The sequence below is a fragment of the Anas acuta genome, chromosome 11 (genome assembly GCF_963932015.1).
Source record: "Anas acuta chromosome 11, bAnaAcu1.1, whole genome shotgun sequence".
Lineage (NCBI taxonomy): Eukaryota > Metazoa > Chordata > Aves > Anseriformes > Anatidae > Anas > Anas acuta.
In genome coordinates this window covers 11,620,946-11,636,447 of record NC_088989.1, presented here as the reverse complement: position 1 = coordinate 11,636,447, position 15,502 = coordinate 11,620,946, and the positions used below count along the sequence as shown (strand labels likewise).

Here is a 15,502-nt window from a genome sequence, read left to right as displayed (position 1 = left end):
TCCTCTAATACCATAATTACTCTGTCATGTATCATCCGTGATCTGAAATGTCAGAGAGTGCTTCAGAAGTGATTAAATATAAGCACAGAGAACATAGGTGACAGCCCACCCGCAGCTATCAGCTGTGGACACAGAAGGGCCATAAATAGACCAGCAAACACTAATGGTGTATTTTCTGACTTAAGTGGCAATCACTTAATTAAGGACGGCTATCAAAGATCAGAGCACAACTCAAACGAAAGATATTACCCTTTCTTCTGCCAGTGGTTTCAAGCCTGGGCTGCTGAATGCTTTTGTGTTGCATTCCCAGGAGACAAGTGAGCAATAGATTTCCTTAGCCAATGCATGCACATTTTGCTGTTGTTTATTTACAGCTTCCCCTGAGAATCTGCTTATCAGAAAGAGTGCAGCCTAGGCAACTAGTGCAAATTGCACAGAATATCACGTATGCACTGCAGCCTGAAATCGGAGCTGTGGCAGCAGGAAAGGGCAGTAGCAACCACAAAAAAACAGCTCCACCGTCGAATGGAAACAGCTTTTTCCTATCAAGGCATTTTTCCTGAGGCCTTTTTTGTAAATTAACTTGAGAGTGAGAAAAAGGGAATAGATGACAAAGTTGTGATGTTGTAGACAGACAGCCAATGCACTTCAGACCAGCACACCCCAATCCCAGGAGCAGTTTGAACATTTTCCCTTTAAGAAAGATGTTTTAAATATAGGACAGATCTTTCTCCAGTGTCAGCTGACATTTCTCTACTGTTTAACTTCTGTGCTGGTTCCCACCAGCTAAGGATTCGGTCCTCTATATTCTCTCTTGCTCCAACTATCTCTTTAACTACTTATTTTCCTCTCCCGCAGGTTTTTGCAGCAAAAGTGCTCAACCTCGTTCTCCCAAACCTGTCACTGGGATCGATAGATCCAAATGCAGTTTCCCGGAACAAGAAAGAGGTGAGAACCTTAATGCCATTTAAAGTCATTGCATAGCCGGTATCTTGTCCCAATCCTGTCATTTCTTTCTTAAATAAATAAATAGCTAAATCGCTAGGGCAAGATTTATGCTGGTGTAAAAGGCTGAGGCATCCCTGAGGTCAGTGGAACTGTGCCCTCTTACACAGAGCAGAAAACACAGCTCACCGTGGGAAACCAGCTCCTCATCCCTGCGTGCCTCTTGCACCCGCAGCTGCTCTGGGTACCAGGCGTAGCAGAGCCCGGTGCTACAGCTGGGGTGGAGAACACACAGGTCTCTGCCGCAGCCCTGCATCTCACTACAGTGGCAAAACCAGCTCAGGCAGGTTGCAAATGCTGCTGAAGTCTCCTTTTCCAGCTGTGCTCTTTGCAGTGAAGCAGTGCAAAATGCTACAGTCCCGCAGGCTGGTATTCCTGCTCACAAACCAGGATGGCATTGTGCTGATCGCATTCAGCCAGGGGAAGAGCATGCTTGCCCCAAAGACCTTGCTACAAGGTCTCCTGGATTACACGCTGGCTCTGCTACAGCCTTTCCGAACAAATGATGTATTCTTTCTGGGCCTGAGAATAATACTTAAATGAGCTGCAATTGAAGCAGCCTTTGTAACAACCTAATTCCAGCTCCACCACCGTGACTGTGAATGGAGCGGTTCCAGGGTGAATTTTTGTCAATGTTGCCATAGTTTGAGCCTCTTCTCCCATTCATACCCACTCCCAGTAATAACCGTTGCAGCCTGTTCGTGCCATCACTGGCAAAGCCAGGTGCTCTTGCAACCGCTGCTGCAACACACCACAAGGTGTTTTGCTTCTCAGAGAGGCAGGAGGAGTGAAAGGAAGGAGGCACAGTCTGTGAGTGAAGTCGCTTGGTTTGGGGAGAGGAACGACCCAGATCCTGGTGCATTTCAGGAAGCAGCTTGAAAGACAGAACACGGTACCCAAGGGCGTCTGCAAAGCAGGAGAGCTCACTGCTGTAGCAGCCAGTTGTTTCCCTGCTCCTGTGTCAGCTCACATCCCACTGACAGATGCTGTCACTTCTGCTATTCATGCAATGCTTCCTATCTTAATAGAAGCTAATAAATTGCCTTCCTCTAGGGAGGCAGCTTGACCAGTGTTAGAACTGAAGCTGAGAGGATCAGGAGCAAAGACAATACCAGTGGTTGTGCGAGGGCAATGCCATCAGCCTCAGAATATTCCTTCTCTTGTCTCACCCACCTAGGAAACTGCAAAGCAAAGGAGACTCGTGGAATAGCCACGAGGTTTTCAGGGTGGGTTTTGCCCCTGCCAAAGAGTGTTTTGATCAAATGATTTTCAGTTTACTTACCTGTGAAGCAAGCATAGCATTTCCCTGGACTGAAAGCAGGAAGATTCAAGGAGATGAGAAAAGAAAGACAAAGCAAGTTGTAGGAATCTGTTGGGACTAGCATGAGGCGAGTTAATGGGCATCTGCTGTGCACTGATGCACCATACGACATGAGTCCCAAAGTACAGTGTGAGGCTGCTCAAAACACATGCTTGAGAAAGGCTGATTCCAGTCCAGCTGTAGAAACCTGTTCCTAATTACACTCAGCTGCCAACATGCTGCATGTAGTTCAGAGAAAAGGTTTAAATTAAAGAACTAATTCACTAAAATCACATGGAGGAAAGTTTTCAATTCTGCATTTGTATCTGGAGGATGAAAGCAGTCAGTGTCATGGAGGAGGAGGGGAATTTGATGTTAGCCCCTACCCGAGCAGTGAGTGTGGCTGGAAGACGTGGGTCTCTGCCAGGCCCTGCACTTGTTCATTATGTGGCACTCTTTAAGGATGGCATTTTTAAACACACCTGCTTCCAACAGCTGGAAGGCACCAGTGCTGCACTAAATAGCATTACAAGAGAAAAGCGCTGATGGGAGAAGTCCTGACTGTAACACATTTATAGAAGCGCCAGTGGAACTCCCTTAACTGGCTGCACAATATTATCCGGTTATTTCCATATTCCCTGGGCATAGCTTATAAAAAATGCTATTGTGGGTTTTGTTTCTACCCAAATATTTGCTGCCACTCCCATTGCCCTGTGATGTTCCAAATCTCCAGAGCTTCCTGTGGGTGGTGTTCTTCCTCTGCCCTTTCCGTGGAGGAAGGGAAAGCCTTTGGCAGTGGATGAAAATGTAGGTCTGCGTCATTAGAGGCTGCTCTTAATGGAGTAGTCTTCAGTAAGAGACAATCACCCCCTCCTTACTCTGCTGCCTGTGCACCTGCAGATGAACACACAGCTGATATAGCAGCTGTGGACTGCAACATGAAGTGCTTTCCTGACCAGCTTCAGACACCAGCCTTTGAGGCTCCAGGCACTTACCAAAAATGACACAGCATCTCAGTCCTCTGGCTGCCACCACCGCACACTCCATCCTCCTTTTGGACTCAAGACGCAGAGCTTCGCAGCACACAATGTGCTGGAAACATCCATTATTTATATGTTAAACATATTCTTCTGCCAGACCAACTTTTCTATTCTCTAGAAATGTTTTTGGGACGTCATCCAAGAGTTTCCTGATGAGCTTGTGTTCCCAGCAGGCTGTCCTCAGGGTGGAGGGACTGAAACACAGGAGGGCATGGAGATGCTTATTTGATCTGCTTGCTATATCAAATGCAAGAGACACAAAAGAGAGCAAGATGTAACCTCAAAAACCCACTCCTGCTTACAAGGTGAATAACATCACAGGGGCAGGCTCTTTTACCCCGTAAATCTTTGTTAGCTGCCATTGAATTTGGTTGAATAGTCCCACTGACTTTACTCTTGCTCCTGTAGAGTGCACAGGGAATGGGACTGTAATTACCTTATAAAGAATTTATTCTGCAAAACGCAAAAGGAAGATGCAAAATTTTTTGTTTTAGTTTTTGGGTGTTTTTTTTTTTTTTTTTTTTTTCATATGTGCATGCAAAGAAATATGCCTTACAAAGAATTTATTGTTCTGCAATAGGAAAATACAAAATTCTAAGCTGGAAGCAGGAGCCCTGATGGTTGTATCTTGCACCCAGAGGCAAAGTGGACTGCACAGAAAGGTAGATCGGGAAGAGGTCTAGTAACAGGAGACAGGGAAATGGGAAGGCCTGCAGGGTGCTGTGGGTCACCCTTGTGTTCACTGAGCCTTCCCTACAGCTAGCTTAACACAGCAAATGATGCAGATAACAGTTCTTTAATCTTTTTTTTTTTTTTCCCCATCCAAAGCTGCTCCACTGCACAAGTCTTTCCTGTTGGTGTCACCTCCCACTGGAATATAAAATCCATTCCCTTTATCTTCCTCTTTTCCCCCATGAGCTTCTGCTTTGCCCTCACCCCATGCTCTGAGCATTAACTTTCTGACAAAGATTTTGCTCATTCACCAGCAAGAGGATCCTCCCACTCACTGCTGATCAATTTAGGTTGGGATTAAGCTATTATTTTTTCTCCTCCCATCATCTATACAAAAATATTTATTGGTTGCTCAGTACCTAAAAAAATCCCTATTCTACAAGAAGAGAACAAGAGAATGAAACCCATTAGGTCATTCTCCTAGCATTTATGGTGCTGGGGAGGGGGCCAGCACACGTGAATTCATCAACATTGTTTTACTCCATGGGAAATGAACTTCAGTCAATCCATCCACCTACCTCTCCTGATTCCAGCACCCCCAAGGTCCTTCAAGTGTTGCCTTCAATTAAAAAGAAAAAAAAAAAAGAAAAAAGAAAAGAAAAAGAAAAAAATAAAATACCTCAAAGCTGCATTGCTTTAGCGCAGCACTGACACAGATCTGGATTCAGCTGAAGCAAGTAGTGCAGCTTGGTGGATTTGCTCAAAATGCTGACAAAACACCATAAAGGAAGAAGGTGATAGAGAAAGAGTTCTGTGCACCACCATGCCTTCTTGCCAGCTCCATTTCTAATGCATTGTGCCCCAACACATTGCAGACAACAAGGAAGGAAGCCAGCTCCCCAGGAAGCCAGCTACACTTCCCTCTAACGAATTAATTCCCCTCAGCTGGGAAAGCCCCACCACAGGTGTCCTCCGGCCACTGATAATCTCATTTTATGGAGAGATGGGAGCAGAACCCCCTCCAAAGACATTCTGACACCTCGGTGGGGTACAGGCAGGCTGTGCCTTCACCTCCACAAAGCTGCAGGTCCCTGGGGTGGCCTCGTGGGTTATCTCCCGCCCATGGCCCTCAGTGCAGGTACATGCAGAAACAGCATAACCTCACCTTTCTGCAGAATGAGAATTTGAGCAGACCTCCACGCTCGTGATGAGAGGAGGAGGCTGTTTTTGGCTAACCTATAAATAATCGTCGTTTCTATAAACATCTGCCAGGGTTGGGAGGAACTGGAGGCTGTGCCAGAGACCAGGCCGTAATCAAAGCGTTCTGGCAAATATTGAGATGGCAGCGGCTGTGTGGGCCGTCTCCATGTACAGTATACAAATATTTACTGTAGATTTGCCTGCTGCAGTAACTACTCATTCCTAGAGACTTTCTGCACCAGCTCTTGTGCGTTTTTATCCTTTCACAGTCTGGCTGAGCAAATTGTTGATTTTTTTTTGCCTACCACCTAATATCATCTTTTGCTGCCTTCTCTCTGCACCCTTTTCACCTGGAACAGACCCTCAGTGTAAGAGTGCTTTGGAGCTGGATGTGTCAGCTGCCTGTAGGTGTAGGGCATGGTCTTCATCCTCAGAGAGGGAAGATGAAAGAGAGAAAAACACCTGAGCCCTCAGCAGAGCAGGATAAGGACCTGGACAATACCAGCCGTGAAGTAACACAGGTTAAAGAACACTTTGCAGAGGAGACTGTCACCTTTGAGTGACAGAGGGACATGGCAGAGCAGAAAAATGCAAGCAGGTGCCCCCCAGGAACAGCCTTTGTCCTGTGCTGGTTGTTCGCCTGCAGACAGAGCTTTGGCTTGAATATTTTCTAGTGGTGGAAGAGAGAAAAACACAGCATGGAGCAAGATGTGTTGTGTGAGCAATTCTGGGGAGCCACAGTGAAGGCCTCGACCTTGACTCTGACAGCAGGAAATCCTGACTGAGTAGGAAATACACGCACGAGCCAAGGGAAGAGACTCCTCACTGCCCAGCCCACCTGCTTTGTCTTTTCTGCATGAAATACTGCTAACCTTAAATTACCTCTTTCTTCCTGCCAGATGGAGTCCTACACATCCGATCCCCTGGTCTACCACGGTGGCATGAAGGTGTCCTTCGTCATCCAGCTGATGAACGCCATTGCCAGAATTGAGCGAGCTCTGCCCAAGCTGACTTTACCCATCCTGGTGCTACACGGCTCTTCCGACAAGCTCTGTGATATCAGAGGGTCCCATTTACTGATGGATACAGTGCAGAGTCAGGACAAAACCCTCAAGGTCAGCTTATTTTCTTGGTTTTTAGGGTATTGGCCTGTCAGCGTTGGCCTGAGTGGCCTCTGTGAGGGGTGTGGTGGCTGACCTCAAGGCCTTACCCTGGGTGGCTGTACACCCCCTGGGCCACTTGGACATGAAGCTGCTTGCCATACAAGCGCACTGAGGCTCATAACCAGGTGAAGTGGTGACCCTGAAACTCTTCTGAACAACGCCAACCATGTCAGTGCCGAGCCCACCTCACGCCCCAGCCCATAAGGGTACAGGGGGGGGCCTTCCCAAAGCGCTGCACAACAAAAGCCACTTCACATCTGCTCATTTCAAGAGAGCCACAGCTGATTAACCGATTGTTAGCACATGAACGAGCCTGAAAGAGAGACAGGGAGACCAAGGAAAAGCTTTTGTCAGCAGAAAAATAACTGGGTAGCCTGGGCATGAAAGGAGTAAAACTGCACAAGGCATGACGGGAACATCCCCCATTGGCCTTTAGCCTCCAGGGGCACGATAAGCATTTCCCTGTTCTTACTGGGAGAAGGAGAGAAATGCCTGATGTTGGGACATGTGTCGTCTTCCTCACGTGCAGCAGGGTGCTCGGGTCGAGCTGCAGTGCCAACACCTTCCTGCTTGCGGAGGGGCAGCGGCAGGGAGAGGACAGGGCAGTGTGTGGGGAAGGTGGGAGGGTGGAAGAGAAGCAGCAGCAGCAGAACCCAGAGCTGCGTCTGTCAGCACAGAAGCTGGCAGTGGGCAGTGGGATCCCTTTTTGAAGAAGGGCCTGCCAATGCCGATGGCATCTCTTGGTAACCTAGCTCGATTTGATAACCTGCCACATCTAGGAGAAAAACCTGACAAGGTGTGGGCAGGACGCGTTGGACCTGTGGGTGTTGACAAGAGGCGACTGAAGGCTCTGTTCGCGAGGATGTTTTTTTTCTGTGCTAATCTCCTCTCTCTCCCTGGTTGCAGGTGTATGAGGAAGCCTACCATGCCCTCCACAAAGAGCTGCCCGAGGTCACTACCTCCGTCTTCACGGAAATACTTACGTGGGTTGGCCAGAAGGTCTCAGCAGCTGGAGAAACCAGCCATACCTAAGAGCAGATGTTTTTGCAGCTCTTACTGGGGGTTTCTGGGAATAGACGCTTTTCTTAATAGAAGTCTCTCTGGAAAAGATCTAACGTGGAGGGGCTCGTGGGATATTTTGCCATGCACAGTGTAAGGGAGGGTGGGGGAAGAGGCACAGAGTGGGGTGTTACTTGGTGATGTAAATGGCCGTTGCCATAACCTGAGAAAGCATTGATAGCTGTGGGAGCAGCCGTCAAAGCTTTCCAGGTCCGATGATGTTGCCGAGATGTCCCTCAGCCAACGAGCTTCCTCCATCACTTCCTCTTCTCTGCTTTTGCCGGGGTGACGGGGGTTTATTTATACTGCAATAATTTTTGGTATGTTAGAAAAGTCAGTATCTTCCACTTTACAGTTTTGATTCCAGGTGCATACAGTCCCCTCCCTGTCCCCAGCATCCGGTCCCTTTACAGCCTGGGCCCCGAGAGGTGAGCGGTAATGAAGGTGCTGGGTAACGAGGAGAGGCCAAAGATGGAGCTGATGGGGGCGGTGGGAAGAGGCTCTGGCTCGGAAGCAAAAGGCTGGTTTTTGAGGTCAGACCCCTTTGGCTGCTACCTCTGATAGCAGGTCGGGCCCAGGGGGAGAATAAAGAGTCTCCCGTGAGTCTGCGCTGGGGGAAGGCATGCTGAGCAAACCTTCAGATGTCATCACCACCAGAGCAGAATCCCAAAGGGGAGAGGACGAATGTAGATTCAAGCCCACGTAGCACATTCACAAACCATGCTATTCCCAAGGCCAAACCCCCTTCTCCTCTCCAAGATGAACTATTCTGTAAATATTCCTAGGGGCTGCTTTTTTTCCTTCTTTTTTTTTTTTTTTTCCTCTTGGAGTTAATCACTTGCGCTACTGAAACTGAAAAAGTAAAGTCAGAGTTATATGAGAATATAGTAATATAATATATGATGTATATAGAGGTGGCTGGGAGCTAGGGAAGAAATGGGAAGAGAGTCTAAAGAAGGGTTAATTCTCTTGGCAAGGAGTAATGTTGTCCTACCAGGATCCAGTCCTCTCACCATAACTTTACAGTCATAATCTGTTGTTTTCCTTCATCAGTTGGAAAATGTCCTGAAAAGAATGCTCGAGAGAAGCGCAGAGCATCTGGTGGGTGGGGATTAGCAGCGGGTGTCCTCATGGTCCACCGGTTTGGCAGGAGACCCACAGCGTGAGCAGAGATCCCGGCCAAGCTCTTGCCCATCTCCTCCTGAGCAGCACAGCCACCTCTGGGGCCCACAGGACACCGGGGAAGAGCTCACCCCTGGGGACAAGGTGGGGAGCGAGGGCAGAGGACAGGGTGCAATCGTACATCCAGCATCCAGGGAGCAGCTTGCGAAGCGCTCCAGTGGTGCAGATAAGCCAAACCCCAGAGCTGTCTGGGTCTCTGGTAGCAGCAGGGAGGGAAGAAAGGCTTCAGACCCCAACATGGAGCAGAGGAATCGTATCGAGACAGCAGAAGCAGTGCAGCGATCACAGCATGGCCGTGTGGGTCAGTTTGTCCAGGGAGATAGCCCTAATTACTGACATGCCTCTTGGCAGCAGCCAAAGGGAAGGGCTTTAACCCAACCCTCTCCCTGCAGTGCTGCAGCAGCCTGCAAATGCTCCAGGAGGAGATAACGGGGCATCTCCCATGGGGACAAACCCCACTGCCCTCCCTGGCAGCAGCTGCCCTGTGCGCTGCTGCCCCCGGGGCTGGATCCTGCCCGTGGCAGCCCCGGGGTCTCCCCCACCTCTCCTGCCTTCGGAGCCACTTCTGGCAACATTCAGGAAAGGGACCTCTGTGCAATAGCAGCCAGAACCAGGGCCCGACACCATCAGCGTGCAGGGATGAAGGCCCTGTGGGTGCAGGTTGGGTCCTTGCAATTGCCCTAAGGGGCCCAAGTCAGGAAAGCTCTTTTATTGAATTTGATGCAGGCACTTTTCCACTTTTTTTTTCCTGCCTTGAAAAAGAGGAACCGGCTGGGCTTCTCCCAGCTTCTGCTTAAAACATTATTCCCATGCAATCAAGTGCTCCCACCCACCCCTGCTAAACCTGCAGCAGCACCGGGAATGAGGCGACGCGCAGGGTGCCCGCTCTGCGCCTTCCAGCAGCCTGCCTCGTTGCAACTTCTTTCCCCGAGCGAGGTCCCTCCTTGCCAGATGCTGTTGGGGAAGGAGAGCAAGAACTGAAGCGCTGCAGCGGTGACGAGGCTCACCTGCTTCTTCAGCCCGAGCAGGAATCAAGTGGGCGTGATGCGGCGGTGACAGATGTTGCGGGGGTCGGAGCAAGACGAGGACTTGAGGATGGGATTTTTCGAAAGCACTTTTCCCGAGGAAGTCAGGAGGAGCAGATCGATGCCCACATTCATTTCATCCCAAATTGACAAGCACTTTGCGGGGCGGAGGGAAGTGACCCTGCAGCAGGAAGGTCAGAGCCCGTCTGCTCCCTCCAGCCTGGCTTGGGGCTGCGGGCAGTGCCTTGGCAGAGCGCGTCTTCCGCCCACGACACATCTGCAGCCCAGAAGAAATAAAAGGCAGGCAATTATCTGCATCTAGGGAAGACTTGTCCCTCTGTCTGGCTAAGCTCAGTGACAGCGGCCGGGGGAAGCTGCAATTGAAAATCAGGTCAGCAAACAAAACCGTAGCTTGGTTAAAAACGAACAACAAAAAGCCAAACTAGCCCCAAACCTTGGCACAGCAGGTATCGCTGCTACCCTCGGCCACTTTGCTGAATTATCTTCTGAAGGAATTAACACGGGGAAACCTACCCCAAAAAGCCCCAATGTTGCCTGCCTCCAGGCAGGTCGGTGAGTGGAGATTTTCGGGTGGGGAAGCCAGTAGGGCCAGAGGGAGTCAGGAGCAGATGCACGTGGATCAGCTGAGGCTGGTTTGCACCAGCTGCAGCTCTCAGCCCGCACACTCCAGCTCCCTGCTGCTCCCTTCCCCTGCCCATAAACTACTTTACATTGACCCAGTTTGGTTTCACCGTGCCCCGGAGGAACCCTCCTCCCTTTGCTGACCAGATTAGTAATGAGCAGAGCTGCTGCCAGGGGAAATGTAATTAAACTCCATTTCCAAGCGGCAGGTACTGTTTGCAGGGAGCACGGCCGGCCTCACGAGCATTGCTGTGCAGAGACGTGCTGGAAACTGGTCTGCCTTGGAGAATCGGTGGCACCCGTGACCGAGCAATAGCACCGTGCAACTCCCACCTGTGTCACCCACCTCCTGTAGCACTGGGAGACCATTCCCCTCCGCCCAACCCATCACATTTCCTATTTCGCCTGTTCTTTTTACACCACTTACCTTAGCACACTGCCAGCACAAATCCATGGAGATCACATTTATTTTTCCAAGTAATTTCCAAGCTTGTCTCTCTTGTTCCGTTGTGTCCCAGTTCAATAAAATACATTTATATATATATATATACATATATAAAAGCGTATATACATACACGTATTTTCAGTGGGAAACCATATACGAGTTTAGAATTCTTAAAGGAATACAAGGTATATTGCAACTAATAATAAAGTTATGTTTTCTGAGCGGAGCGTGTTTGAGAGCATCATTTATAACCACCGTGTCTCTGGAGGGTGAGAAGGGAGAGGCACAGAGATATTAAACCCAGCTTGTGGAGGGGCACCTGCAGCCCCTGGGCATTGCCGCTGTGGCCGGTGCTTGCTCCCCAGCCACCATGGACCAGGGGGTCTGGGTCAGAGGTTGCCTTTCTGCTCGAAAGTTGTTTTTTTTGGAAGCCCTGTGCTGCTGTTTGCTGTAGCCCGGAGCAGCCCAACAGGAGCCACCAGGGCACTGCAGCAGTGCTTCCTTGTGTGCTTCTCCTGCCCCACATGGGACAGGGGTCCGGAGCTGACGGAAGAGCCTGCGATGTCAGACAAGCTCAGCCTGCTTTGAGACCTGCTCCCACACTTCCACAAGCCCGTTAAAATATTATTTCTGTCCTGAAATGTGCCCAGTTGGAACAGGAGGCATGTGCACCGCGGCCAGGCGGAGCAGCAGGGTAAATGCCACCTCGTGTCCCCGGCTGTGAGTCCAAAGAGGGCCGGGGAGCGGGGCCAGCCCCTCGCCAGCTACCAGGCAGTGCCCAGAGCGGGTGAGAGCTTGGCCAGCCCAGCTTCAGTTTGGTGCATTCAGGGTGCCCTGGTGCAGGAATCCTCTCCCTGCAGGTACTGGTGCCCAGTCCATCGCCCTTCATCATCCTCATCCTCCTTTCTGGCAGTGCGTCTTACCCAGCGTTTCCACACGACCACCCGGGGCGCAGCGATCTGTCACGGCCGTGGGTGGCCTTGCTGTTTTTAGCACGTGCTCGTGGCCCGACCCCACAGGCCAGCAGGAGGCTGAGGCTTTGCTCCTGTTCCCCCAGCCCGTGCCAGGCCTTGTGCTGCCCTGAGCTGGCGGCTCCTCTCCGGGCTGGGCAGGCGTCCCCCAGCCTCTGCTGTGACCCCGCAGGAAAGGGGGACAGCAGAGCCCATCCCTGCCCTGCATGGACCAGGGCAAGCAGGGGAAGCTCTTCAGTGCCTGGAAGCACTCCAGGAATTTGGATGCAAAACAATTCCTATGGGATCAATGAGGAGCTGGGATGGGTCGCGCTGATGTGTGAGCAAGGGAAACTTGGCAGAGGGACCTGCCTGGCCTGGGGTGGAGCGGAGGGGAGGACAGGATGTCCAGCATGGAAAACATTTGTGCTGTCCTGAGAGATAACACACAGAGGGGAAGCAGTGGAGCTCAGGTGGGAAGGATGAGTGGTACCTTTCCTGCAGCAGCATAGGAAGGGCCCACAGCCATCCCCTGGCTGACCGCAGGGCAGAGCCCCAGGAAAAGCAGAGCTCTCCAGCCTTCCCAAGGCCAGCAGCTCTCCTTCCACAGCCTTGTCTTTATCTCAACAAAAAACACACTGGCAGCACCAGCAGAGCTCTGCTCAGGCCAGCAAAACAAACCCTGAAGCTGGCGGGGTGCACGGGCTGGATGCAGACAGCTCTGCTTCCCAATCCAGAGCAAAAACAAGGATGTTCCCTCACCATGGGTTGCGGGGTCAGCTTTGTGCTGGAGCGAAGGCGACAAGCATCCTGCCCGCAGCACAGGGCTGCCCTTGTGCTGGCCACATCAAAAGCGCCAGCAGAGCCCAGCTTCCAGCTTCCAGCCCATGCACTTCGAACACCAAGCCCACTATTCCCGTGCCGAGCGCGTGCGCGTCCCCCACTGCATCCTAACCCAGCACGGGGGCACTCGCGTGACTGGCAAGCCCCCGGCCCCCAGAGAATGCCAAAAGTTTGCACGCACGCCTGGGCTGCCCTCTTAGCACAGTGAAAGTCCTCCAGCCAGCAGAGCAAGAGAAACACTTTCCACTTGTGTGCCTGCAGACCGAAAAGGCTGTCGGATTGCATGCGTGATCAGAAGTAACATTGGGAATAAAGAAACGCCATCTCCTCCAGGCATCGGGGAGGGAAGGAGCAGTCACCCCAGGAGGAGCAGGACAGAGCCCATGCCCTGAATGGCTGTGAAGATGCCACGCTCAAGGGGAAGCATCTCGGAAGGAAAATCTTTCTGGACAATTTGCCCGAGGCATTCCCAGCTTCTTAACAAGAGCTTTGGGGAATTTGAAAGAGGTTGAACTTGCCGCCAACAAACTTGGTTTAAAAACTCCTGGATAAAAGTTCAGTTTTACTTCCAGGGAGGAGGAGGGTGGAAGGAGTTAGAGAGAGCAGATTGCTGGCTCCCGTTATGGAAGCAAGCTTAATAAAATTCATAGAAATATTGGTGGTTCTGCTGTGCCGTGCCAAGAATGTGTTAGCATAAAACCTTCTGAGCAGAAGGGAGAGATATAATGTCATCTTAGCCTTGATATGAAAGATCAGCCTTCATCTCCAAAAGCATATCTCAAGGAGTGGTAACTAACGTATTTACTTTCCTTCCCTCTAGAGCAGGTCTCAGCACAGCCCTGCACAATTCATCACTGTCACAGCCTCGCACGAATGGTGTTGGGATGACCCCGGCTAGCAAAGAAGCAACAGGACAAAAGATTAAAGAGGGAGGCATTTCTTCCTACCAGGGTTGTAATGACACCAGCACAACACAGACCAGCTCAGTTTCTTTCCACAGGAAAGCTACATCACTGCTCTGGCTTTCCTTAAAAAGAAGCCAGCTCCACCCGAGCCCACGAACCAGCACATCTGGCCCTGCCACAGCGTTCCCCAATTTTCCTCTTGCTTACCACACCGTGCCAAAGCGATGGCCTCATGTCTTGCCACACCAGCAAAGAGAGCAGGGAGCAAAGCAGGCCCCCCGGGACGATTTGTCAGAAAACCACACAAGCTGCAGTCAGGAGGGAGCAGCCCTGGAGCAGATGGCATTTTCCAATCCCGCTCTCTTTCCCCTCGAGCTTGCTCTGCCAGCAACAGGAGGAGGGAGAGGAAAGCTCTCACACTCATTTCTCAGAACTTATTTTGGGAACTGAGCAACCAGACCCTCGAGACCAGGGTTAGCTCTTTGCATGGTACTGATCCTCTTCCAAAGGCTTGCTTTCGTCTCCTGAAGTGCCCTTCAAACCTCGCCTGAAACCTGCGGGCTTACGAAGTTAACCACGGCCAGGAAAAGCGGAAGGCACGTACACGCCTTCCCCAGACGCCAATCACACTTAGCTTTAAGCTTGCCTCCCTGCAGAGGCAACCTCGCCTTGGTTATTGGCAGTAACCCCCTGCCAATTTCCAACCTGAAACCCCCAAAACATCCGTAACCCCGGAGGAGTTCACTGCCCTCCTCCCCTGGTGCTTCTTCAAGGCACGCAGCCCCGCCACCTTTATTCCAAACAGGCCCCAACTATGACAAATGGCTTGCCACCGTGGCCTCTCTTATCTTAATAAATTTGTTATGTCAAATCTGTTTTAGCTTAGAAGGTAAAATAAAAACCGGCTCTGCCAACACACCCCGCGAGCAGAGAACCAAGCCAAGCCTTCGCTTTCCGCCGCCAGCCCCAGCAGGAGCCGCTCATCCTTAAAAACCGAGCCCAGACACAATCCAGCTCCCCGAGCTGCGACAGGCTTCAGCAGGCTGCCCACAGCAAGAGAGAACAGCTCAGTGTCACCCCGAGCAGACGAGTCTGTCAACACACAGCGCCTGCGAGCTGTTCCGTGGGAAGGTGCCATCTCCACTGTTTGTTTGACCATGACTGTACCAGCGCCGACAGCTCTGACAGATACTCGTCTGGTACTCCAGGCTCTCGCAGCACAATGACACTCCTTATAAGCACCGCTCCTCGAGTCCCAAAAGCCTGATTAGTGCTTGAACTTTGCCAAACCCCGTCCCTCCCTTCAGCAGCATTACTCACTCAGTTACTATTGCTCTCCCCCCTTGAGAGCTGCGCGTTCCTGCAGGGAGCTAGAGGGGGTGCTTGGATCCGTGCTCTCTGAAGCCAAGGCATGCTCTGGAGTCAGCAGGCTGTGCGCAGGCAGCTCGTTGTGCTCGTTGCTGCTAGAACTATCGCAGCCACACAGGCATACAAGAGGGCAGAAGGGAGAATCTGTCCTCGGAGAGGAGAGGAAACATTGCCTGGCACTCCAGCAGGCCTGAGGATTGGAGAAAACATGCTTTGAGGGCACCACGAGTGCACTGAACACGTCAGAGTTAAGCACAGGAAGAGCTTTTCACTGAGGCTGAGAAATCTCCATCCTTGGATTTAACGAGAAGCCAGCAATAACAAAGGCAGGGGGTGACGAGCAGGGAGGAACAGACAACTGACCTCCCAGAGGATCACCCCGAGATAAAAATCATCTCCCTGACACGTCACCAGCACACAGACCACATCAGCACCACGGAGCTGCTCACAAAAACAGTGCTGGCAGAAAAGTTCCGGGAGAAAGGAGTGCACAAAAACGATTTGGTGCTTCACACCGATGGCAGGACTGTCCGCACAGGTCACCAGAAGAGGAGAGCAGTCACATCTTCATTTCTCGGAAGCTTAGTACAGAGCCAGCCCTGGTTCAGGTGCAGGAAAAAGTGCCGAAGAACCCACCAAGTCCTCTCAGAAATAAAGGCACACTGATGTTAGTCGGTAACAAACAGGCTACAGCGGGAACGGA

General features: G+C 51.2%; 1 protein-coding gene and 1 long non-coding RNA gene across 8 annotated transcripts in view; one reads left to right on the top strand and one right to left on the bottom strand.

Annotated features, from left to right (window-relative positions):
• The window catches only part of LOC137862442 (uncharacterized), a 49,522-nt gene extending 44,614 nt beyond the window's left edge, over positions 1–4,908 (bottom strand). For 5 of the 6 annotated variants that reach the window (XR_011100277.1, XR_011100272.1, XR_011100273.1 and 2 more), the window contains exons 1-2: positions 4,596–4,908; positions 3,301–3,539 (exon numbers count right to left, since the gene is read on the bottom strand). This is a non-coding gene — a long non-coding RNA (uncharacterized lncRNA). Of the gene's footprint in view, positions 1–1,234; positions 3,200–3,300; positions 3,540–4,595 lie in introns of those variants that run through there. The other variant, XR_011100275.1, reaches the window with a different exon arrangement.
• Positions 1–10,954, top strand: part of MGLL (monoglyceride lipase) — a 99,974-nt gene extending 89,020 nt beyond the window's left edge. For both annotated transcript variants that reach the window (XM_068694523.1, XM_068694524.1), the window contains exons 6-8: positions 859–948; positions 6,117–6,332; positions 7,287–10,954. In XM_068694523.1, coding sequence (XP_068550624.1) covers positions 859–948; positions 6,117–6,332; positions 7,287–7,412 — 432 coding nt within the window. In that variant the 3' untranslated portion in view covers positions 7,413–10,954. The remainder of the gene's footprint in view (positions 1–858; positions 949–6,116; positions 6,333–7,286) is intronic.
• The last annotated feature ends 4,548 nt before the right edge of the window (positions 10,955–15,502 follow it).